Source organism: Lynx rufus, unplaced genomic scaffold (assembly GCF_022079265.1).
Source record: "Lynx rufus isolate CCGP_SWC_20201006 ecotype Redwood Valley unplaced genomic scaffold, mLynRuf1.p SCAF_37, whole genome shotgun sequence".
In the NCBI taxonomy this organism is placed as follows: Eukaryota; Metazoa; Chordata; class Mammalia; order Carnivora; family Felidae; genus Lynx; species Lynx rufus.
Genome location: NW_025814853.1, coordinates 2,938,335 through 2,961,975, shown reverse-complemented (window position 1 = coordinate 2,961,975; position 23,641 = coordinate 2,938,335). Strand labels below are relative to the sequence as shown.

Genomic DNA, 23,641 nt, shown 5'->3' with positions numbered 1-23,641 from the left:
TGCTGCAAGGCACTGACGGTTGGCCGGCTTTGGAGACTGCCCCGCACGGCGTCGCCCATTCGCGTGCGGGACTCTGCAGAGAGGCCGACTGGTGCAGACCCTCGTCTGGGAAGGGGGCGGTCCTGTCACCAGCCAGCAGTCCACCCACCACCGGAGCCAGCGAGGAAGACGGCAGGGGTCCCGAAGGTGGTCCGATCGGCGCCCTTCACTGGTTGTTGAGTTACTCTGCTCTGACCAAGGGCACGGGACGTGCAGCTAAGGGCGCAGCCCTCACTCTGCCGAGCCAGGATCCTTTTCCAAGGCTGCTGCTGGGGTTTAATGTCTCATCGTTCCTTCTCTGCTTCCAGATTAGTCGCATCGAATACATTCATTCAAAGAACTTCATCCACCGAGATGTGAAGCCAGATAACTTTCTCATGGGGCTGGGGAAGAAGGGCAACCTGGTCTACATCATTGACTTTGGGCTGGCCAAGAAGTACCGGGATGCCAGGACCCACCAGCACATCCCCTACCGCGAGAACAAAAACCTCACTGGGACGGCGCGGTACGCCTCCATCAACACGCATCTTGGAATCGGTGAGCCTGTGGGTGGTGGGCTCTTCTGTGCCCCCGGTCACTGGCCCAGGCCGCCTTGGGCATGTCCGTCCCTTAGCTCGGGGAAGGGGAAGCCCCTTGGGACACCCTGGGAGTGGCCAGCATGTTTGGCATGGAGACTGTCATCGAACCTTTGTAGCGAAGGCTGACTGTCCGGACTGTGGAGAACCTTTTGTGAGGTGTGGTGGGGGCGGGTAAGTGGCTGGGCTTTCTGACAGTAAACTTAATATTGGTATCGCCCATCCAGGGGTGCCAGAGCCCCTAAAAGCACATCAGGGGTGACGTCTGGTGAGAAAGAATCCGAGAGTATTTTCTGTAGCTTTAAAAGTGCATTTCCACAGTAAGCATGCGCCTGGGGTCTTGGCTTTGCAGCTGCAGGCGCACGTGTGCTGTTCTTAACCCATTTCCCATCTTTTCCAGAACAATCTCGAAGGGATGATCTGGAGTCACTGGGCTATGTGCTCATGTACTTCAATCTGGGCTCTCTGCCCTGGCAGGGGCTGAAGGCAGCCACCAAGAGGCAGAAGTACGAACGGATCAGCGAGAAGAAGATGTCCACCCCCATCGAAGTGCTATGTAAAAGCTACCCCTGTGCGTGTCCTCGAGTGCAGGCGCTGGGTGGGCCTGTGGTCTCAGGGTGGGGTTAGGGTGGGGGTGCTGGGAGGCCAACGAGTCCCGCGTGGTGAGGAGGGGAAGAGTCCGTGGGTGACCTGTCCTTGGGCTGGTGGCGGCTTCCTGTCCCTGGTGCTCCTCTGCTTTCCGGGACCAAGGACCCAGGGAGTTCTTTGTTCCTATGGAGAAATGCCCTGGGGGGAACCAGGCTGTGCTCTGTGGTGCTGGGTTTTCTTAAACTGTTTCCTGAAGTCTCAGTTCCCTCCCTGTGTGACCAGTGTTTCGGACGACATGTCTCGCGTGCCCGGTGTGTGGCAGGCCGTGGTGGCGAGAGCATCTGCAGCCACCAGTGCCCCGTTGGGCGCTGCTAGGTAGCACTGAGTATCTTGTTCTGCAGCTGAGTTCGCCACGTACCTGAATTTCTGCCGCTCCTTGCGTTTTGACGACAAGCCTGACTACTCCTACCTGAGGCAGCTCTTCAGGAATCTCTTCCACCGCCAGGGTTTCTCCTATGACTACGTGTTCGACTGGAACATGCTCAAATTTGTAAGTGCTCTGCCGGCTGGTTAGACAGAGGCCTCCGCCAGACGAGGTGCAGGTTTTAGAAGGCGTGTCTGCCGCCTAGGGGGAGCCGAGTGCACCTGCTAGGGTCTTGGCCCGGTGTGGGGTGCATCTGGCCAAGGCTGGGAGGTTCCAAGAAGCAAGATCCCGGTGAGGGGACAGTAAAGAAGGCACTGTGTCAGCGCTGGCCCCCCTGGAGCCAGTGGAATGTGTCTCCTGGCGCAGGTCTGCCTGGAACCAGGGCTCTTACTTGAATGACAGACCATGAGAATGTCATTTTATTATCATTCTCCTCACCAAGAGCGCCGTGGCTTTGACTGCCTCTGATGTTGAGGTGTGGCTCCCGAGCGTTTGTCGTGCAGGGGGGTATGGCCCAGGCCGAGGGCTCCTGCCAGGTGACGTGACCACCTGCCCCTCCTCCCTCGGGCCCAGCCGCGTGGGTGAGCGAGCTGGGTGGGTGCTCAGGAGGCGCGGTGCCTGGCGTCCAAGTGCGTTGACTTCCTTTGTTCGGGGGTTGTTGAATGGATGCAGCTTTGCGCATGACTGCTGGGGGTGGGGGTGCAGAACTTGAGCTTTGGTGTTTCCCTTCTCTAAAGCAGGCTGCCTGTTATAGGAATCTAATTAATCTTGAGATACTATTGCCAGAAACTTCCAGGGTTTTTTTGGAACTTCTTCCTCTTTTGTTACAAATTTGTTATATTTAGTTACGAGCTTAAAACAGAAATTGGAACCTTTCCAGGGTGACAAGATCTGATGGAGGAGCGGAACCTCCTCTCTAGACAGCATAAGCCAGAAAGGATTATTTTGCGGCCTCGCGGGTACCCGGGTGTTCGTGCAGGGGTCTGTGCCGTGTGTGGGGGAACCGGGTGTGCCGCAGTGGGCTGGCGCAGGACGTGCCCCCACAGGTCGCCCAGAGTCTGGGCAACGTTCTGGCGGCATCCCCCTCCCAGTGGGGCCGGCCACCCTTCTCTGGGCAGGGCTGGGGTGTGGCTCATCGCAGCTCTGTGGTGCTCATGCCGGAACAGCCACGCGGCTCTGCGCCGCCACTGAGAAGCTGCCACGGGTGGCGTGTTACTCAAGTGGGTGCGGAGGAAGACTTGTGCAGAAACCGATGGTGGCTGGATTTGGCCCGTGGGCTGCCGTTTGCAGACTGTTGCCTTACGGCACTGGTAATTAGAACGTGGTGGCGGGTGTCTTGTCCCCATTCGCCCGGTTCATCGTGTAACTAGCTGTTTGTGCTGGGAGCGAGTTAAGTGGTGTCCACCACGTGGGTCCTCCTAGGACAGCTCTGGCTACCTGAGTCCTTGTCATGTGGGCACTGGCCTGACATCCGCCGTGGGGCCGGGGATCTGGGCTCTGCTCAGGCCTCCCACCGACTGGATGCCAGCACGTTGGGCCCACCGCTGTCCTGACCTCGTGTGATTTCCCGTCCCCGTGTGGATGTTCACAGGGAAGAGGCCACCCAGTTGCTATCAGTGAGGGGGGTTCAGGAGTGTTGGGGACCTCCTCTGCGCACTCATAGGGTCAAGGGGCAGGCCGCTGTCCTGGAGGGAGAGGCACCTCATCCCAGCTGGCCGCAGGTCCCAGTGCCCCTGGTGTGTTCTTGAGTCGCAAGGGGCAGCCGGGACCCTTGGGCAGTTTCCACCGAACCCCGTTCAGTCTAGTCTTCCTGCTTCCTTCACAGGGAGCCAGCCGGGCAGCTGATGACGCTGAGCGGGAGCGCCGCGATCGAGAGGAGCGGCTGAGGCACCCTCGGAACCCAGCCGCCCGCGGCCTCCCCTCCACGGCCTCTGGCCGCCTGCGGGGCACCCAGGAGGTGGCTCCTCCCACCCCCCTCACCCCTACCTCACACACTGGTGAGTGGGCTGGGGCCACGTCTCCCCAGCAGGCACCGGGGCTTCTGGTGTGCACGTTGGCCGCTCTGGTTGTTGGAGCTGCAGGGCCCCGCGCCGGGTGAGGCTGTGTGCGTCCCGCTTCTGGTCGACTCTGGTTCCCGAGGATGGGCAGGCCAGGGGACGTGTGTTTCACTGGACTTGGAGGACCCTGCCACTGATACATGGATGGCTCCCCTAGGAGCCTCTCTCCCCGCCCCTCTTTCCCCTCCATGAGCGACCCCCTGAGCACGGAGGCCTCGAGCTGCCCCCTTCCGCTGCTTGTGCTCCTGGGAAAGTCCGCCCGGAGCCAGCACACTGGTGTCCCTGGGTGCTCCGCGGCCCCTGCCCACCACTGCCGACCTGGAGATCTGGTGGGGCCCCGCGGGGTACAGCGGCACCCACCTCCCTGCGTGCTAGACGCCGAGGCCGCCGAGGAGAGGCCTCCTCTCGCTGATGGCAGGGCTGCCCTGAGGCCTCACCCTCGCCCCGTCTCCTCTTTTCCAGCTAACACCTCTCCTCGGCCCGTGTCTGGCATGGAAAGAGAGCGGAAAGTGAGTATGCGGCTACACCGCGGCGCCCCCGTCAACGTCTCCTCCTCCGATCTCACGGGCCGACAAGATACCTCCCGCATGTCGACCTCACAGGTATGTACTCCGCACAGGCACGCACTCCGGGCTCGGCGAGGTCGGGACGCTGTGGCCCATGGGCCTCTCTGTGTCCGAGCTGGTCTTTGGGCGCCAAGAAGAGTGGGGCGGGGTGTGGAAGGGCTTCGTTCCTTCCTGCTTCCCCTCGGCCGTCCTTTCCGAGTGTTAAGCGGGGAGGGACGCGGCGCCCCTTGCGGCTCTGCAGCCCCTTAGTTCAGAGCCTACTGTGGGCTGTGCAGAGGAAGGGCTCGTCTCCCGGCCGCGCTGGGACAGGTAGTGGGGCCTTTTCTCTTCTGTGGCCCTCCTCGCAGCCCATCCCCAAGCCAGCCCTGGAGGCTTGGCCGTCTTCCGGTGCAGACTTGAGATGCCACGCCTGCTCACACCACACGTCTGTCATGGGCACACACAGGCTTGGAGGCCCTTAGCTCACGCTTGTTGGGCAGGCGGTCCCCATGGATTGCTGGCGGCCCCTGGAAGGTGGCCTGGACAAGCCTGTCAGCGCGCGGGTGAGGGTTCCCGTCTTCTGAGGTCCCTGCCCACCTGCCTTCTTTCTGACGAGGCAGGTGTCCTCAGAGAAATGGCTCGGTCATGCACACGGGTCCCTTCCACCCACATCCTCCTCTTCCCTCTCTGGCTTTGGTGCTGTGGCTCTTCTGCGTTCACCCACGTGCCCTCCACAGATGAGCTCTTTTCACACACTTGGACCTTCTTGCTCAGGTAGCTGTCAGGTCCCTCTCCTGCTTCCAACAGGGTCCTCCGGGTGCCTGTGCCCCGTGGTATCTGCGGGGGGTTGGGGGGACGGGCATGGTTTTGGGGAGCACCCTGGAAGCCCGGGTCCTGGGTCACGCACCCCCGGCGGTGCCCCTCCGGCTCACTGTGGTACCTCTCTCGTTGACGAGTTAGCCTTGGGCCCTGCCGCTGGCACACGCTTGGTGCTGGGCGTATCTTGGTGAATTGCTGGGCCAAGCACGTTGGTTAGGAGAGCACAGGGTCTGTGAGAACTGCCCAGAACCTCAGTTCCGCAGCGTCTGCTTGACCTTCTGGCGGAGGAGCAAGGAGGGAGTGCTCCTGATCACTTTTATTCTAGCCCGGTAAAGTGAATGGTTCCGGTGTGACTACCTCTAGGTTGCTGGTAGTTCTGCCAGAAAGGGGTTGTCTTTGTACGTAACTTTTTCCCAAAGAGATTAAGGATCCGTGTAGTTCTAATTGTGGGGCTCGAGTCTGGCCAGCGTAATGAGCTTGGGCCCCACACCGCACGTCCCTCCCCGCAGGACTCAGAAAGGGCTATGGGCTTCTTCCCCCAAGCCCTGGAATCCATGAATCGGCAGCAGGAGATAGATCGTAGGCAGCGTCTGCCCACGCGTGGCCGAGAGCCCAGGCATACAGTCTGCTCCAGGGCCCCAGATACCCCAGGCAGGGACAATCGGGAGTCTGTGGACCCCAGGGGCTCTGTCTGGACTCAGGATCTACGTTCTCGACCTCAGCCAGCAAAGGTGAAGGAAGGGGCAGAGCTAATTCTCTTTGAGGGAAAAGAACGTACATGGAGGGTTTGGGACGACAGAGGGCCCGAGGCTGCCGGGACCGAGCCCAGCTTCTCCCGCACAGTGTGGCCAGCCTCAGCCCACATGCCCTGGGGCCTTGCTGTGAAGTCTCACTGAGCAGAGGCGAGTTTGCGACTGGGAGTCCCGTGTTCCGCGTCCTTGCTCTTTGTGCTTTCCGTGTGAAGAAGCGTGGGACTGGACCAGAAGGACGAGGCTCCAGAGGTGTGATGGGGAGGTGTCTCCCCTCTGATAGAAGCACTGGTCTCCCTGGGGGTCGTCTTAGGGTCTTTGTGTTGAGGACACGGCCCTGGGATGTGTCCCTGACGCACCCCTGACCCAGAGATGGTCCCTCCTTTGGGTTTTCCGGGTCACCCACCTGCGCTCTTGGGAGACTCTGCACCAGGCTCCTGCCCTCCACGGGGGGTGACGGGCACCCTGTGGGACAGCAAGAGTCTCTGAGATTCTTGGCGGGGGTTGTCCCCCAGTGTCGGCCCCGGTGGTGTGGAAGTTCCAGCTTGTATGATTCTGTGGGTTCCGTTCACTCTTCCCCAAAGGAAGCGGGGTGCAGGTAGAGCCAGGGATGCTTCTGTGAAGCGAGGGCGGCCCCCATGGGGCTGAGGCCGTGCGTGTTCTGTCCACCTCCCCTGTGGCTGCTTTTCGTCTGGGTTCTCTGTGAGCTTTGAAGAGATGTGTCTTGTGCAGATGTGCGATGTCGGAGGCAGTAGTTCTTCCCAGAAGGCGCTCGAGCCGCCGGCCGGCTTGTGGGGGACCCTGCTGACTCTCCAGCTGGGCGCGGGGAGGGGCCGTTGACATCTGTGTCCCTCGTCCCCACCCCTTAACCGTGGTGCGCTCAGACTTTGCAGGAGGGTGACCGTTCCTTGCCCCTACTTCCTTCTGGAGGGGGCTTGTGCTAGAGCACGGTCCCCACGCTCCCGACCCAGGGCACGAGTCCGACTTCTCAGCCAGAGCAGTGAGGACCCCAGAGGGCATCTGGTCGATGAACCTGTTTGTGAGTTTCTGTCTTTGAGAAGAAAAGGCCTCGCGGGTCCGGTGCCGTGAATAGAACGTGACACGGCCTCTGAGGTTAACCCCTTTCCAGTAAGACCCGTGGCCCCCTCCCTTGTCTTTCCTGTGGCCGGTCCATGTATCAGGAGGGGTGGCCAAGCACAGGCAGGGCCTGGGGGCGGGGCCCACCGCGGGCCCCCATCCGGAAGTGTCAGGTTCACGCTCTGCCCGATGAGGCGAGAGGAGCGGCTGTGGCTGCTCTCGTCGTTCCTGGGGTCCCCTCTGGGGCAGCCTGGCCGGGTCGCGGACCCAGTTGAAGCGAGGTGCGGAAGGCCTCAGTCCTGCTTGCCGGCGGAACCCTTACCAACGGCTGTCTTTTCCCCCCACCTCAGAATAGCATTCCTTTCGAACACCACGGCAAGTAGCTGCACGTCTCCCGCTGGAAGGCAGCACCGGTGAGTGTGCTCATGTCGGGGCCCGGCAGGCGGCAGGCGGCAGGCGCCGGGCGGGGCGGGCGCGGACCACCCCTGCGTCCGCCCCGGGGGTGCGCAGGCGGGACCGGGCTTGCATGCCGGGTGCTGCAGGGAGAGCGCGCGCCCTCCGCCCGGTGCTTTTCCGTGAGTGGATTCCGGAGCGGCCGCGCTCAGCCGCCCGGTCTGGGGGCGCGCGGGGCGGCCCTGGGACCCTGCCCGCCGTTGCGCTGGCCGTCGGCCCCGTCCGGAGCCCGGGGCTGTGCGCTCCTGCGCAGCCCCGGCGGCCCCAGGGCACTCGAGCCGCCCCGGCCCGGGGTCCGTAGTGTGGGGCGCGGGGTGTGTCGTCCTCAGCTGAGCGGCCGTGCTTGGTGGGGGCTCTTGCGCTCTTGCTGCGGGAGTCTCCCGGTGGTCTCTGCCGCCCTGGCTTTGTCACTCTCTTCTTTCGCATTTATTTCTGTCCTCGTTTGTTTTTCTTTCCGACCTCGGTCTCTGCTCAGCATCCCGTCCGTGCTGCCGTCTGTATTAGCCCGTCAGCCACAGCCGCCTGCTCCCCTGCCTGCCGTCGGCGCATGGCTGGGCACCCGAGCCAGGCCCACTCCCGTCGGTGACGCCGTGGCTCCTCGTGGCCAGGGCTCGCCGCCGGCGCCGCTGCGGCACCTGCCACGGTTCCGGCGTGGCCGCGTTCCCCGGGGCGCCCTGACGGGAGCTGCTTCTCACGTCTCCCCCCCCCCCACGGGGAGTCCCGGTGCCCACACGGCGCCTCGTCCCTGCTTCCTGAACGCCAGGTTACTTTCCAGGAAGGGGGTGCTGGGAGCAAGTACCTCTTCCGGCTTGGACTCTGTCTGGTCTGATTGTTCTCGAGCTTCTAGCTCCGTGGCCACCCGGCCTCCTTGCTTGCATGCTTCTTCCTCCTTCCCCGTCTTCCTGTCACTCGTTCCGCTGAGCACGTGTCCTGGCCGCAGAGGGACCTTCCGGCGTGGCTGGGCGTCTGGCGCGGGCGTCCAGAGTAGGGTCGGGCAGCGTCCGTGTCCCCCCCCCCCCCCCCCTCGCCGTCACTGCTGTGTCGCGCCCAAGTCTGGCCGGCCCCGTGCCTCTGGCCTCATGCTGACCTTCTCCTGTGCTTTGGCTCCGACAGATTCCCGGTCGGGTGGCTTCCAGTGGTCTTCAGTCTGTGGTGCACCGATGAGAACTCCTTTCCGCTGTGAAGGGCAGACAATGCATGGCTGGTCTACTCTGTTACAATGGCTTTACTAGTGACGCGCCCCCCGGTCTAGAACCGAAACGTTAACACCGGGAGCTCTCCAGGCCGCCCGCCCAGCGACGCCCGTGGGGGAAACAAAACACAAACTAACCCGGACAGACCGCAAAGCTCTGCCGTCGCAGGGGCTGCACCGAGGGCCTCCCACGCGGCCCGCTCGTCTCGGGCTGGGAAGAAAAGCAGAGTGTGAGAGACAGTTGCAGAGAGAACCAGACTCCCGCTCAAGAGCCTTTCAGTCCCCCTGCGGTGGCGGCGCCCTGCTCCCTGACGAGCCCACTGTAACCACCGATCTTCTACTTGGTTAAGACAGTTTTGTATCATTTTGCTAAAAATTACTGGCTTAAATCTGTGTAAAGAAACCTGTCTTTTTATTGTTCCTTTCTCGTCTGTTTCTGCGGTCCTGAGACAGATGTTGCCTCTAAAGAGCCCCCGGAGCAGAGGCTGGCGTGGAGCTTCCGCGTAGGCAGAGCGCGTCAGGGAGCAGAACGCGGGCGCCGTCCTCTGCTTTGTGGTCCGTGTGTCGTGGGGTCCGCTGCGGAGAGGGGTTTTCTCGTCAGAAGTGCCGTCCCGTGTAGACGTGTGTGTAAGTGCCCCGTGCGTGTCCGTGTGTGTGCTGTGTGCTGTGCGTCTCGTGGCCTCGTTACGCTGGTGCTGGCTGTCACTGTCCCTTCCCCACCTGAAGCGGAAGGCCCGTGCGACCAGGTCCTCGGAGCAGTTAGGGAGCCAGGCTGCGCCTCACCCCCCCGGACGCGGCCAGAAGGAAGCCGAGCACCGAAGATCTCAGAGGCCAAGGCTTTGCGTGGCACGTTGCTGGTGCCTCAGGAGAGGATTTCGAGCGAGAGACGTCGGACCCTCCGTTGGGGTCACGTGTGGTCGTTGTGGTGGTGGTGTTGCCTCCGTGTCTTTGAATTTGGGAAACGTTCTGAACAGACTGTAACTGTGATCGGTGTAGATTGGCCCTCAACGTATGTTAACATCTGTGTGCTCAGAACCAAGGGCGTGGCGGTGTGCCCGGCACCGGGTTTGCCCACAGAGGCCTCGGCCCAAGGGAATCCGCCCTCAAGTGCCAAGACGCCAGTGACTCGACCTGTGTCCAGGAGGGTGTGGTGTCACGCACTTCCTTCCGGGACTTTCATTGGGACCTAGCAAACCCCACGGGGTCAAGAAGCAGGGCGGGGCTGAGTCTCGCCAGAAGGAACCTCTCGGGCCCCTGGGCTCCTGGTGGTTTGCCAGGACGCTCCCTCATCTTGTCGCAGGCAGAGGCGCCAGGTGGCAGCCCGGAGCCCCCGTCGCGGGAAACAAGGTGCAATATAGGTGTTTGTGGGAACTTCTGCCTCTCCTCCTGCCGCCCCCTGCACAGTGCTCTGTGTGGAAACCAGGGCGCTGGCAGCAAGTGGACCAGAGAAGTGTCTGTCTCTGTTTTCCCTTCCTGCCCCCTCAGCCACTAGCGCCGGAGTGCGGCCGTTTGCTTCTTTGTGAATCCTGAACAGGCTGTTCTGTTTGGGGGAGTGGGGCCTGGACCAAGCGCGGCGGTGGGAGTGCGGTGCGAGCTCGGGCGGGTCAGGGTGGGCTGGGGACCCTCTCCAGAGGTACGCCTGCCCCTGGCGGGGCGTGAGCAGCACAGCCCCCCCCCCCCCCCCCCCCCGCCGGGTGCTGCCCGACGCCGGTAGGGACAGCCTTGCCACGCTCTGCATCTGGGCTTCCACCTGAAATTGCCGGACGATCCGAAAGGCGGGCCCAGCACCCCGGGCCCGTGGCTGTGCGGCTGTCCGTCCGTCCGTCCGTGCACACTTGCTGCCCTCCCGGTGTTTAATTCCCCGTCACGACTGCAGGACGCGTAGTTGCAACGTCTGTATCAACCTGTGTATCGGTGGCCGGTCTCTGACTTGGCACGTTTGTGTGATCACTGCATCTATGTACTACCACCGTGTAAATAATAAATCCATGATGACTTCTACCTTCCCCCCTCCCCCGCCCTCCACATGGTCTTTATTTCATCTGTTTGAGAGGGGCGCTGTGTGTCTGACCTGCCCGCGGCCCGTCGGTGGTGTTGGTATAAGCTGGTCGGGAGCAGGTGGCCGGGCGGGCTGCCACTTCAGCGGTTCCAGAGCCGACGCCTGCGCAGGCCGTGCGCACACACGTGCCGGTGCGCTCGGGGGCCCCTTCTCCCCCCGGCCTGACCACCTTCACGGAGCAGGTGCCTGAGCCCCGTGGCCCCACGGGCAGCGCCAAAAGGAAGCACTGTCACCTGCCCTGAGCATTGTGGGGAGGCAGCCAGCCTGTCATGGTCGTACGGCCGCCGAGGGGGACATGGTTCCTGGGAGGCAGCTCCAGGGTGGGCCCCTCCATTTGTTGAACTCACAGCCTTGACCTCCCTTTCCCACGTGCACTGTTGAAGCCCTGCAGCCCCCGTGAGCCCCACACCCCACCGAACAAGAAGGCGCGGGGTTGGCCTACGTGCGCCTGAGGAGCCAGCTGCTCCCCGCGAGTGTGCGGTAACCCGGCACAGCCCTCCCCTTTCTGCCAACTCTGGCTGAGCCCAGTGGGCCGCCGGGTTCCGGAAGAGGGCTGGGCTCTTCCTTGGCCCTCCCCACTTCCCAGCCACCAACGTTGGGAAAGCAAAATTCGGGCCCCTTGTTGCTCCCCTCAGCCCAGGTGGCAGGGAGACCAGCCCCGAGCTGCCCTCCTCTGTTTTGCTGGGAGGGGGCCGCGGGCAGACAGGGGCCGTCACGCTGCCCTCTGCCCAGAGCCTGCCTGCCCTGTTCCTTGGCCTCTCAGCAGTGGAAGACGCCTGACGGTCCCCATCTTCCTGACCCAGGGACCAGCCGCTGGGCTGGGGCACAAGGCTCAGTACTCAGGAGTGTGTGCAGAGCCTCCGCTGAAAGCCGTTTGGAGCCCCTCCTGGAAACCCCACACCCTGTCCTTTGTCCCTTTGTCCTCCTGTGTCCAGAGCCTGGGTGCTGCCTCCCGTGTACCCGTGTGTTGGGTTACAAGGGTCCACCACGTTGTGCGTCCTTGAGGCCATGGATTGGGTGCTGGGAAGGACTGGGCAGTCCGTCAGGGCCGCTGCAAGTGCCGCCTCCCCCCATCGGGCACCCCCAGTTCAAGGCCCACACGCATGCGCCAGGGGCTTCTCCGCATAGGCTCTTCCCAGCGTTTGTATGTGGCGGGTCCACCCAGGTCCGGCCGGGCTAGGGGCAGCAGTCTGGGGTGATTTGGGGTGACGTGTGCGTACCTTCCAGGGAGGGGCCAAGAAGTGCCACCGAGGGGGGTTTGGCACGGGCGCCTGCCTCACTTCGCATGGGGCAGTCTCCACGGGGTGCTGGAGGGTGAGGGATGGCCCCACGAGCACTGACTGCTCTCCCTGACTCGTGTGAGGGAGGAGTGCTCAGCCCTGGGTGGCCACAGCTTCCTGAGGACATCCAGGTTTCCTGTCTCCCCTGTTGGGCCCGGCCGGAAACACCTGGAACCAGAAAACTAGGCAGATAAGACTTCCTTGCTCACCCTCTCCCTCTGGCCTTGAACCTCAGCCTCCGGTCTGGGTTGGAAACGTTGAGACTGTGCCCAGCAGGGGGCCTTGGGTCCACCTCACGTGTCCACCAAGGTGCCGGCTAAGGGGACAGGTGGACCCGCGTTCCCTAGGCCAAGGGGAGGGTAGAGGAACCCTTGCTCACCCTGGAGTGCGCGTGCTTACCCATGGACCCCAGCCCCCCCCGGCCAGCTGTGTGCATCCTGCCTCGATTGGAGCGATCATCTCAGAATTGCTTAATGTTAAGTATCCCCAGGGCAGGACTCGCGGGTTCGCTGGGCCCCATGCTGGGCCAGCCTTAGGACACGGGCATGGAGACGGGTGAGAACGCACACTTCAGTTGCTCCTGGCCAGCGCTGGGGAAGCAGTTTAGGGTGAGGGTTGGGGAGACTGCAGCACGGGGTCCAGGAAGCCCACAACAGCTCTTCATGGCCAGCAGCAGCCAGACGGAGCTCCTGCGGCCGAGAAGGGGGAGGGTACAAACAGCCCAGCGGGCCCTGCCTGGCTCACCTGAACGCGGGCCAAGGGCAGTAGATGCGGGCCTCCGCCTTGACCCCTGCGGCAGCTGGCATCGCCACAGCCCCCGCCCCCCACAGAGGGCCTGGGCAGACCAGGATGGGCATCAGAGCCCCGGGGCTGTGGGCAGGTGCTGCAGGGGGGTGCCTGGCTTCACACAGCTCGAGGGGCACATGGAAGAGGGAGAGCAGCAGCCCCCCGGGGGGGACATCTCCCCGGGGGGGACATCTCTGGCCGGGACAAGGTGTGAGCTTTCACTTGCTTTTCATTGCAGAGGAGCAGGGACGTGGCGTCTCTCCGGCTGCACGCGGCCCGCCAGGGTGCCCGCTGCCGTCCCCAGCGCCCGCGACGCACCACCTACTGAGGCGGCCCCAGCGGCCTCTGACCGGGCTCCCAGCCACGCAGGCCACCACTGGCCACGAGGGCAGGTGGGTGTGAGGTACCCGGGGCGAGGCCGAGCAGGGCTGGACCAGGAGGACGGGAGCAGATGCCCACCCTGGGTGCTGGCCACATAGGGCCACGATCAGCCAACCGAGGGGTGAATAAATGGAAGGCAGGAAGATCATTTTCTTTAAGCACACACATAGTGAACACGAATCACACGTATGTCTCAGCTGAAGTGCCCACGCCTCAAAGGGGCTCCTGGGTGCGGCCAGACCCCTCCATCCACAGGGCCCCTGGGTGGATGCTCTGAGCCATCTGGGCTCCAGCGACACAGGGTCCAGAGCCAGCAGCGCTTAGAAAGCCGACCCAGCTGACAAGGGCCAGAGCCACTTTGTAAAAATGACCAGGTTGTCTGTTGAAAAAGTGAGTTCGGAGCCAAGGTCAGACCCCTGCCCCTCGTAGAATGAGACCCCGGCTCTTTGAAGACATTCCTTCCAAGGTGGCTCCTCCCATACGCGGGTTTATTTCAGACCTTCAGAAGCGGAGGAAGGGAGGTTTGTCCCCCAACACTCGGCGAGGGGCGGGCTAGAGCGCCGTGGTGGAGGTGGGGCGGGACGGGGTGCAGCCAGCCACACGGGGTGGGGGGGGGTCTCTCCCGAGACGGTGCCGCTCCGCCCCTGACCCCGGTCGTGTTGTCTCTGAAGCATGGGTTTCTAGGTCCCTGAGCACAGCGGTGGGCACCAGGCTGCTCTGGGGTCAGCAGGCTGTGTCCCGGTGCAGACGGCTTGTGACCTCGAGGCTTGGCTCTACCACAGACCTGCTTTGGAATGACACGGTCCCCACCTCACCAGCCCCCCGAGACACACGGACGGCCCCACCCAAGCCGGTCCTGTTTGTGAAATAAACACGAGCCTTGAAGTCTCTGTCCGGTTCCCTCACCCCTGCTGGCCTCCTCCGCTCAGACGCTCGTCTCTGGGGTGTGAACCACCTCCCCGTTTTTCTCAGGCTCTGCTTTCAGGAAGTGTTCCACCTCCCGAGAGTCCACCCGCACGTCCGCGGGGGGCTTGTGGCGCTCCCCCTCCTCCACAGCCGCCTCGGGCCTCTTCTTGATGCAGAAGAAGTTGCCCAGCACCAGCACGAGGGAGGAGGCCAGCACCTCGGCCCCTGCCAGGAGAAACACGTACTGGTAGACGTGCGTCGCGTCCAGGAGCTTGCCTACAAAGGGGAGACAGCGTCAGCCTGGGCTGAAGGTCACCCCCACGGTCACCAGCTACCTGTGCACCGTTGTGCTGTTGGGGACAGCCCAGGGGCACCCTGTCCCGGCTTCTCCCTCCCCACAGGCAGCACAGACCAAGAGGCTTGGAGGAGGGTTTGGAGCCGTGCAGGTTCAGGGTGGGAGCCTCGTCTGAGGTGCCCGGAGGTATCTGGTCACACTGCCCGTCACCTGTCACCGTGGAGGCCTCTTGACCGTGGCCTTCACGGGAACTGCCTAGGCCCCAGAAGGACCCCAGGACCCCCGAGGCACAGCCCTGGAATTCACGGGGTCCCCTGTGGGTGCGGGCCTACAGAGTCAGCTGGAGAGACCCTAGCCCACACCGTTTAAGTTTACGCCCCGGTATTTTCTCAGCCTTTGCAAAGGGTGAAAGCCCAAAGTGACCAAAGCCGACCCCCCCACCTGGGCTCTGAGCTGGCCTGCATGCAGGGACAGCACCACCCTCAGGATTCGGGCACGTGCCCGCCTTTGGTCTAGGCCCGTGGCCCCCTCCGTGGTGGACCAAGCAGGTCCTCAGGAGGGGGGCATGGCTGGCGTTCACTCCTGCTGGAATACGGGTGGCCTGGCCACATTGGTAGGTGTCCCTGCAGCCAAGAGCCCTCCCATGGTGGGTCCCCCTCCCCAGGAAGGCTGTGACCCACCACTCACCGCCCGACGGGGGCCCAATGAGCACGGCAATGGCCTCCAGCAGCAGCACGAGGCCAATGGCACTGGAGAACTTCTGGGTGCCCACGATCGCCATGAGCACCTCGAACTGCAGGGCCCCCACCATGCCGTAGGAGATGCCGAAGAAGATGCAGAAGACCACCAGGCCACCGTAGTCGCTGGCCGTGGACCCCGTGAGGTCCGTGAAGCCGTTGAAGAACATAGAGAAGCTGAAGAGGTAGACGGAGTACGGTCGCACCTTCTTAAGCCCCGTGATGAAGCCCGCGGCGGGCCGGGCGAAGATATCGATGAAGCCCAGGACGGTGAGCAGGAAGGCAGCCTGGGTGTCGGGCACACCCAGGTCCTTGGCGTAGCTCACCACGAACACGGGGGGCACAAAGAGCCCCAGCACCATGATGGAGGCGGCCACGGCGTAGATGACAAAGCCACGGTCCCGGAAGACGCTCAGGTCCAGCAGCCGCCTGGCTGGCCGCTGGGGCCCGGGCCCCGAACCCGGCCGGGATGCCTCCAGGGGCCTCATGAGCGCGGCGCACACGCAGCAGTTGAGCAGGAGGCCCCCCAGGATGAGGAAGCCGCCCCGCCAGCCATAGTGGTCCTGCAGCAGCTGCCCCAGTGGGGACAGGGCGCACAGGAACACGGGGCTGCCCGCGGCCGCCAGCCCATTGGCCATGGGGCGCCTCTTGTTGAAATAGCGGTTGAGCATGATGAGGGAGGGCTGGAAGTTGAGTGCCAAGCCCAAGCCTGTGGGAGGGGCAGGCGGGGAAAGGTGTCAGCTCAGTCCTCCTGGCCCCTTGTCCCTGTCCCCCGTGTGCCCAGACACAGGCTCCGGCCTGAACAGTTGTACGTGGGGTCTGTGGGTGTCCACGCGAGGGGACCCGGTGTGCATTCAAAGCCCCTGTCACCAACTAACATGCTGGGAGAGACAGACGGGGAACGAGGGACAGACTGGCGCCAGGGGTGGGAGGCAACCCACTGCCGCCCCCTCCCAAGAGGCCCCTCGCTCCGGATGCGCCGCCCGGCCCGTTATCTGGCCACTGAGGAGTGAGCGTGCCGTGGCCTGCCCCGCTCCCCGCTGGGCCCCACTCACCGGTGATGACCCCGGTAGTGAGGTAGAGCTGGATGGTGCTTCCGCAGAAGGACGCAGCCACCATGCCCAGGGATGCCAGGAGGCCACCCGCGAGCATGACGGGCCGGCAGCCAAAGCGGTTCACACACACGCTGCAGAGTGGGCCTGGGGGTGGGGGGCAGAGGGCTGGGCCCGGACTCTCCCTCCCTGGTGCCCCCTGCCCCAGCTCAGCACACAGGCCAGGTGCCCAGGATGTGAGTCGTGCCCAGACACCTTCCCAAGCCAAGCACGGTTTGCAGCAGAATGCCCCCGGGTCGGTCTCTTTTCTGTTTGCTCTGTTTAGGCGTCGAGACCCAACTGTCCGTAAAGGACCGTTCCAGAGCCTCGTCCTCTGGGACCACGTACAGCCACGTACAGTGCAGGTACAGCCTGTCGTCGGACAGGTCTTACAAAGACTTGGCCTGTGCTGGGTTTGGCCCCATGGAGAGCCACGGATTTGGGGCAGAAAGGGGCCCCCCCTGGGCCCTGCCCATCTCCCACCCCCAGGCCTTCTTGCTTGTGTGCGGCTCTTAACCAGAACTGAACACGGTGAACTCCAGAGGTGACCGCCGGGCGTGACAGCCCCTCACCTGTCCCGTACAGCATGGCCAGCAGGATGGAGGAGATCCAGGCCGTGTCACTGTAGCCGATCCCAAACTCACGCATGAGCTCCTTGAAGAAGACGCTGACCGCCTTGGGGAAGGCGTAGGAGAAGCCCGTGATGACGAAGCAGCCGAAGAGGACGGCCCAGCCCCAGCCCCCATCAGGGGCCTTGATGCCGGTGGGACCCTCGTCAACCACGGCGCCGCCCATGGCCAGGAGGACAGGTTGTGCGTCCCTGAGGAAGGAAGGCAGGCTGCCTGGGTTGTCTGGCTGGGTCAGCCCCTGTGCTACCTGAGAGCCCCGCCTCCGGCCCTCACCTGGGGCCTCACCTGCACTTGGCCCCAGGCTGGAGGGTCTGGGCTGAGCGGCAGCTGCTGCCGTGCTCCCTCCCCCCGCTCAGGCCTGGCCCGCTCCCACCCAGCTGGCTCTAAAGGGCAGTGGCTTTTTTGGGCTCAGCAAGGTCTCAGGTTTCCTCCTGAGGAGGACAGACCCCAGCGGGGAAGTCAGCCCAGTGTGTCCTCTCGCCTGACCCTGTTGGGGGAGCAGCCCGCACTTCCCACCCCCCGCTGCAGGTGGGTCCTGTGAGAGGGGACCTGGGGTGGTGTCCCTTGAGACCTAATAATCTAGGTGTGGCCAGCCGTGCACCCCCACCCCCGACCCGGGGAATGGGGCTCCCAAGTGAGAGCCTGACCAAGAGGGGCTGAGGCTCACAGGCTTTGCTGTGCAGGCGGAACTGGGGGTCGCCAGCAGAGGCCATCGGGCAGTACCACTGAGGAAGCAAGAGGTCACCCCCCTGATCCGTGTCCTCAGGCCCGCGGATGCCCCGCTCCCCTCGCTCACTGTGCTGGTGCCGACTCCCCAGACCCAGCGGTTATCCAAGGCTGTTCCAGGAGAGGCTGGGGGCCTCTGCTGATCAAGGAAGAGGAGACCCCAGGGCAGCCAGCAGGGCTGCAGGGAGGGATGGGTGGGCAGGGGTGCGGCTTCCATGCAGCCTACTGGGGCAAACCCTCAGACCTCTCTCAAGCCCAGAGCTTAGCCCCGTTGAGGCACAGGAACTGGGAGTGCCGGGGCCAGACGTCCAACTGGAGCCCCCCGCCTCCACCTGATGCCAGGGATGAGGCTGGTGCCTTCGCCCTCCCCAGCTCACCAGACAGAGGCTGGTCCCAGGAGAGCGTCTCCTCAGTGCAGGTGCTGCCCGGACCGCAGCCCTCTCCTCTCCTGCCAGCGGCCAAAGACTAGCTCTGGAGGACAGAAGCCCCAAGGGGGAGTTTGCCAGTTGCGTGGTGTAAATGCCCCACCTACGCTGATGCCCAGGAGCATCCCAACCAGATCTGACAGCCCGTGTCAGCCACCTGGCTCCACGCCGTCCCCTTTCCGACCTCATCCTTGACCTTGCAGAGCCCCCTGGGGGGCCCGTTTCTGTGTGTGAGGCATACATGGAACCTGGGACAGGACTTTGGAGTGAGGACAAGGGCCTCTGTGCCTGGCCTGTGTGAGCACAGGGTCAGCGTTGTGGGGGAGAAGCCGTGGGAAGAATAACCCTTCTCCCTGCCTCCAGCATCCGGGCCACAGGTGCTCCCTGGGATCCTGATTCAGTGGTCTGGGGGGTACTGAGGCTCTGACCCAAGGGTGTGGCCTGTGTTGGGGGGTGTTTTTCAAGGGCTTTCCGGGTGATTCCCAGCAGTAGCTGCTGTTCAAGAGCACCACTGTTGGATGACCAGACCCCCCAGGAGCCAGCTGGCCACCAGGCTGATGACAGGGCTGACACGGCCCACTGGAGCAGAGCGCGGCCCGGGCCCCCACCCGGGGCTGGGCCAGAGGTCCGCTCCAGTGCTTGCCTTGGCTGCCAGCTGGGCCAGGCTTCACTGCCACCAGCACCGCTTCTGGGAGACCCAAGAGAACCTTTCTTCTCTCTGGGCTCCTGGACCCCGTGCCCTTTAGGCCCACCCACCCTGCCCCGAGTGCTCAGAAGCCTCCTGGGCCTAAGAGCGAGCTGCAGGGAGTTCCTGAGGCTAAGAGGGGCACAGGGGCACCCAGACCAGGGAAGCCTCCAGGCCCATGGCCTGCACGGCACCCCAGCTGGCCCTCTTGCGTATCTAAGGCATACCTGGAACCTGGGACCGGCCTCTGCCAGGAAAGTCTGGCCCCAGCCCTGGGTTCTCCCCACCAGATACCCTGTCTCAGACCTTGCAGCCATGTGCCGAGGACCGGCCGGAGGGGCAGACACATCCCACAGCCAAAACCGCAGGCCCCGGCTATTCATCACTGTCCTTAGCTTAAAAGATCCCTGAGGTACACGCAGCGGGAGAACTTAATTAAAAGACGGGAAAAATGCATTTTAGGAATGTGTTGTGTTACAATTTAACGCCACTGTTTAAGGCAGAAAGCACAAACTGCCCCAGGACAAAGGACAGCGATGGCGGTCATGGGGGCCCAGAGGAGCTGGTCATCCCCAGAATCCTGGCTTGTTTTGGGTTGTGGGCTTATGGGCATTCGTTGATTTTTAAAAATAGACCAAGTGGGCCATGCAAAGGCCAAAGAGGGATGTCTGACGCCAAAAGTTAGGAGCAGCTCAAGTCTGTATACCCAAAGTTCCAGAATACGGGGCCTCCCTCTGAGATCTTGGTTGTACTAGCCGCGCCTGGCGCTCGCCAGAGGAACACGCGCCCCAACCTTAGATGGCCTTTTTTTTGCTGAGCTGCTGCCCGCCAGGGCTGGGCCCTCCCTGGAAGTTCCCTTGGTCCTCAGGAGACCGACGCTGGCCACCTGTGGGACATGGGGCGTCCCCTGAACTAGCATCCAGGAGGGTGAGGGGAGCAGGGGTGCCAAGGCTTAGGTGCCAGGAGGATTTGGCATGCTTTAAGACCTGTGTGGGCCGAGTGGCTGCCACGGAGGCTTACGTGGGGAGCATGGCCATCTCTCCCACCCATCCCTAGAGACTTCAGACACTTTCCTCCCAGCTGACCCCCCAGCCTAGGGTGCCAACCACACTAAAATGACCCCCTATTCACTGCCCACATCAGCCAGGCTTCAAAGTGAAGTTTCTCAGCAAGATCTCAATTTGCCAGTGGGCAGTGGTGGTGGGCAAGCAGGGAAGGGAATTGGTGGGGCCTCAGTTTGGAGCAAAGGGGTTTTGCTCAGTAGGGCGTCCAGGTAGAGAAGGGGCTGGGATTCCTAAGAGCAAAATGGGTCTTGTCAACCCATGGGGGGAGGAGGGCCTGGAATGGAGGCCCCCCTGGGGGGACTGGTGGGGGACCCTCGCTGCAGTGTGCCAGGAGAGGCGGTGCCAGCACATCTGTGGGCACACACCAGCCAGCTGGACTTGTGATGACATTTACCCTCCCAGGGAAGCATGCGAACCACGTCCCCGGCCCAGAAATAACCCGCCCTCTGGACCTCAGAAAGCTGATCTCCCCGGTGGGGCATGTGTGTCTGCTCCTGGGTCAGGTGAGGCTCCAGGAGCTGCCCCCCCAATTCCCGAAAAGGTCCCACAGCCCCAGGCGGCTGGGAGCTGAGCAGAGGAAGGCCCAGAGAAGAGCATGCATGGGGGTCGCTTGAACAGCCCGTTCCCGTAGACCACACATCTGAGCTCCCAAATCCAGGCCTTCTGCCAGCTTCTCCCGCAGGGGTCCACTGGCTGGCCGGCACCCCAGTGGGTCAGGACTCCAGACCCCAGCCCCTGAGCCAGCCTGGTCTCCTGCCAGGTGTGTGCTCCAGCATCACCCCCTTCTCCGCCTGTACTCACCTGGGCACCTCCACCTGGAGGGCTGGGGCAGACACACACAAACAGCCCGGCCTTGACCACCCCCACATCTCGGCTTCTCCCACTTCCAGAGCCCCTTCTGCTGCTCCACTCCAGCCTGCAGACCCGCTGCCGTCCCCAGTGCGCCCGGCCACACTCCCCATTAGGCTTCTGTAGGTGGTTCTCTCACCCACCTTGGATCCTGGGTCTCTGGCCCGTGCGCTTCCAGGGCAGGCCGTGTCCCTGAGGTTCGCGGTGGTGGCCTCCAACTCTAGAGCCTGTAGGTTCGCCTTCCGGGGAGATTGGCTAGTTAACTAGCCAGACTTCCAGTCCTCAAAGACCAGCTCCAGGCGGGCGGGGCGGGAGAGGAGCAATTGCATTCCGTCCTGGGCTCTTCCTGCACCAGGACGCCTGGGACACGCGCCTGGGCACCAAAGAAACAGCCCCGTTGTGGCTTGCACCTGGCTTCAGTTGAGCCCCAAGGTCCCTGAAGCATAGGGGGTGGTTGACAGGAGAGTGCCATACCTTCAGGAGGAGGGAGAGCCTCCCAGGCTCCCTAGCTTCCTTTCCCCGCTGTCCCTGTTGTGCAAATAGGCAACATCATATCCGGATGCCTCCATCCACCCAGCGCTCAGCAAGCAACACTGGTCTGGGTGCTTGTCCGCTTCCCAGGGCTGACACAGGACCCCAGATGCCCACCTCCGCCCTGCCCCCACCTGTGGGCAGAGCTGTTGACTGGAGGGAGGTGTCTGGGGCTTTTTCTGGGGAGATGGGCCCTGAGCACTGGGTGAAGGTCTGCCCCAGGCATGACCCAAGCGTGCTAAGCCAGCCTGGGCCCTCCACACCACATCCACTGATCACGAAGTCCCCCCGGGCGCTCCCAAAGCGCTCACATCTTGCAGAGGCCAGTGGTGTGAAAACACCCTGCCCTGGGGCCAGCCCCTCTCCAACATCATGCCTCATGTGACAAGGAGGGGGCTGTGGGCTGTGGTCCTGTGTATGGTTTTGGGCTCACCCTGTCAGAGCCCCCTGGTCTGGAGGGCTCAGAGTGGTGGCTGGAGCAGGCTCAAAGCAACCCCCTCTAGTCCTGAACCCTGCCCAGCCTGCCCATCGCATGGCCATCTTGTCCCACTGCTCGACTCCCTGCAGCCCCCACCCCCACCCCGCCCCCCAAAGCTAGTGTTTTAAGGCTAAGGCCAAGAAGGGCTCTGCACGGCCAACCTCAGTAACCAGGAGGGGCCCCTCCCATCGCCACCCTATTGGGCCTGGTGGCAGGTGGGGGTCGGGCCGACCTTGGTGGGGCTGGGCGGTCACCAGCAGGGTAGAGACAGGGAGGGGTGTGGGAAGGGAGCAAGCTCCGCCTTGCCACCCCGCTCTCGCTGGGCCGAGGGACGTGGGGGACGTGACCACGCCAAGGGAGGAGCCGCCGCCGTATTGCCTGGAGTAGGCGCTCTCCCCGTCTGCTAGTCTGCTACCGTATAGGCCAGCGCCCGGGCCGCTGGGGTCAGGGAGCCCCAGAACGGCACAGGGCGCTAGTGAGCGCCGGCGCGGAAGGAGATCCTGTGGCCCCTCCCGCGGCTCCCCCCGGGGCGGGACCGGCTTCGGTTTGCCTCGGCAGGGGCCCGGCCATGTGGGCGCTGTGACCGGCTGCGAAAGTGGACTGAGAACTCTCCCTGAAGGCCACCCCACCCCGCCCATTTCACAGATGGGGACTGAGGCCGGGAGGTCTGTCCTTGCCGGGGCGGCACGGTGAGGATCCTCAGGCCTTTCCACTCCTGTCCCACGCTTGTCCTGGCCCAGCGCACCTGAGGCCTGACCCAGAGGTGCCTCGGATGGATTGATTGCTCTGTGAGACAGTCTTCCAGCCCTGGGCCCTTGGGGCACCCTGCTGGACTCCTAACCTCAGAGTGGCACCGGCCAGGTCACTGCTGGACCCACCCTAGAGCAAAGGGGCCTGGCACAGAAGACAGCACAGCCCCCTCCCCCCCCCCCCCCCCCCCCGCTTTACACACACTCCCTGGCCACTGTCCTGAAGAGCACAGACCCCCTTTTGTTGCTGCCCCTCCAGACCGAGGCTGCAGCTGGAGTCAGAGCCAGGTTGCCTCCTGGGTACCAGGCCCTGCCCAAGGTCACACCGAGTCATTACAGAGCTTGCCCTGGGGCCAGGCCTCCCATTGCTCACCCCAGGTCCTGTCCACACCACAGGCCTCTGGGCAGGAAGGTTCCACCCCACCTGTGCCCCTTCTGGGGGCGGGCCTCCAGCCGTGGGAACAACTCCTCGGTCATGGCCCACCCACAGAGGCCCGGTCCAGCCTCGAGGGCACGCTCCTGTGTCTGTCTCCCTCTCACACCCAGTGTGCACTTCTGGACGTGCAGCTCAGGGCCTCTGGGATGGAAAAGCACTCTGGCCTCCGGGCTGCCCCTTTGTCCCTCATCTAGAGGCCAGGCACCCCCAGTGACCGTGACCTGACTGCTTCTCTTCCACTCACAGCCTGCCGTCCACTGGCCTGGTCCAGCATCCAGGCAGGCACGCTGTCAACCCACCTTTCAGATAAATAGACTGAGGCCCCGCTGGTTTTCCCAGGGGGTAGAGGTCTGGGAGGCGGTGGAGGCGAACAGGGGAGTCCAGCCTGATTCTCAGAACGGGCTCCCCACCTTTCTGCCCCGGGCCTGGCCTGGGAGTCGTCGACCGAGGGCGGGTGCCAGACGGCGAGGCCAGTGTTGGGGCGCAGGGAGAGGCGGGAGGAGGTGAGACAGAGGCCCGCGGGGCCACGGCACCACCACCACCACCGCCGCCGCCCAGCGCGGCGGCCAGAGCGCACGTGCTCCCCGCGCCCTCGGGAGGGGGCCCGGGCCGGCGGCAGCCCCACCAAATACCGCCCGCCGCCGTGGACCGAGCTCTTCGCGCCCGCGACCCCGCTCGGCCGCCCCGCGCACCCGCCTCCGGGACAGAGCCCAGCACTGCCCCCCGCCCCAGGGCCGCCCAACGCAGGGGGCGCACGGGGGGGCCGGTCCGAGGGCGCGGTGGGGGCGCGGCTGGTTCCCCGGAGCCCTTCGGTGGCGGCCGCCCGAGGCCCGGCGGGGAAGGGGCGAGGGGCGGGAGCGCCGACTCGGCCGAGGGTCCCGGCCCCGCCCCGCCCCGCCGAGCATCCGCGCCGCGCCTACCTGCCGCCGCTCGGCCGCCGCGCGCCTCTGGCCGCCTTGCCGGGGGGACTCGGAGCTCCGGCCGCTCGCGCCGCACGTCCCCCGCGCGTCACCGCC

The 23,641-nt window shown here is 63.9% G+C and overlaps 2 protein-coding genes across 7 annotated transcripts in view; one reads left to right on the top strand and one right to left on the bottom strand.

Moving 5' to 3' along the window:
- The window catches only part of CSNK1D (casein kinase 1 delta), a 32,898-nt gene extending 19,376 nt beyond the window's left edge, over positions 1-13,522 (top strand). The window contains exons 4-10 of one of the 2 annotated variants that reach the window (XM_047094045.1): positions 348-576; positions 1,015-1,185; positions 1,604-1,752; positions 3,452-3,623; positions 4,146-4,285; positions 7,224-7,286; positions 8,440-10,532. In XM_047094045.1, the coding sequence (XP_046950001.1) occupies positions 348-576; positions 1,015-1,185; positions 1,604-1,752; positions 3,452-3,623; positions 4,146-4,285; positions 7,224-7,256 (894 nt within the window). In that variant the 3' untranslated portion in view covers positions 7,257-7,286; positions 8,440-10,532. Of the gene's footprint in view, positions 1-347; positions 577-1,014; positions 1,186-1,603; positions 1,753-3,451; positions 3,624-4,145; positions 4,286-7,223; positions 7,287-8,439; positions 10,533-12,881 lie in introns of those variants that run through there. The other variant, XM_047094044.1, reaches the window with a different exon arrangement.
- Positions 13,496-23,633, bottom strand: SLC16A3 (solute carrier family 16 member 3). Of its 5 annotated transcripts, XM_047094040.1 has the most exons (8): positions 23,546-23,633; positions 20,906-20,959; positions 20,575-20,804; positions 17,786-17,879; positions 16,626-16,873; positions 16,018-16,161; positions 14,913-15,671; positions 13,496-14,206 (listed from the first exon to the last, which is right to left on the bottom strand). In XM_047094040.1, exons 5-8 carry the CDS (start codon positions 16,846-16,848, stop codon positions 13,950-13,952), a joined length of 1,383 nt encoding a protein of 460 aa, XP_046949996.1. In that variant the 5' UTR covers positions 16,849-16,873; positions 17,786-17,879; positions 20,575-20,804; positions 20,906-20,959; positions 23,546-23,633; the 3' UTR covers positions 13,496-13,949. The 5 variants fall into 5 exon arrangements, with proteins under 5 accessions (XP_046949996.1, XP_046949998.1, XP_046949997.1 ...); XM_047094042.1 differs by lacking the exon at positions 20,906-20,959 and having other exon boundaries at positions 23,546-23,626; XM_047094041.1 differs by lacking the exon at positions 20,906-20,959 and having other exon boundaries at positions 20,575-20,867; positions 23,546-23,622.
- Positions 23,634-23,641: the final 8 nt, after the last annotated feature.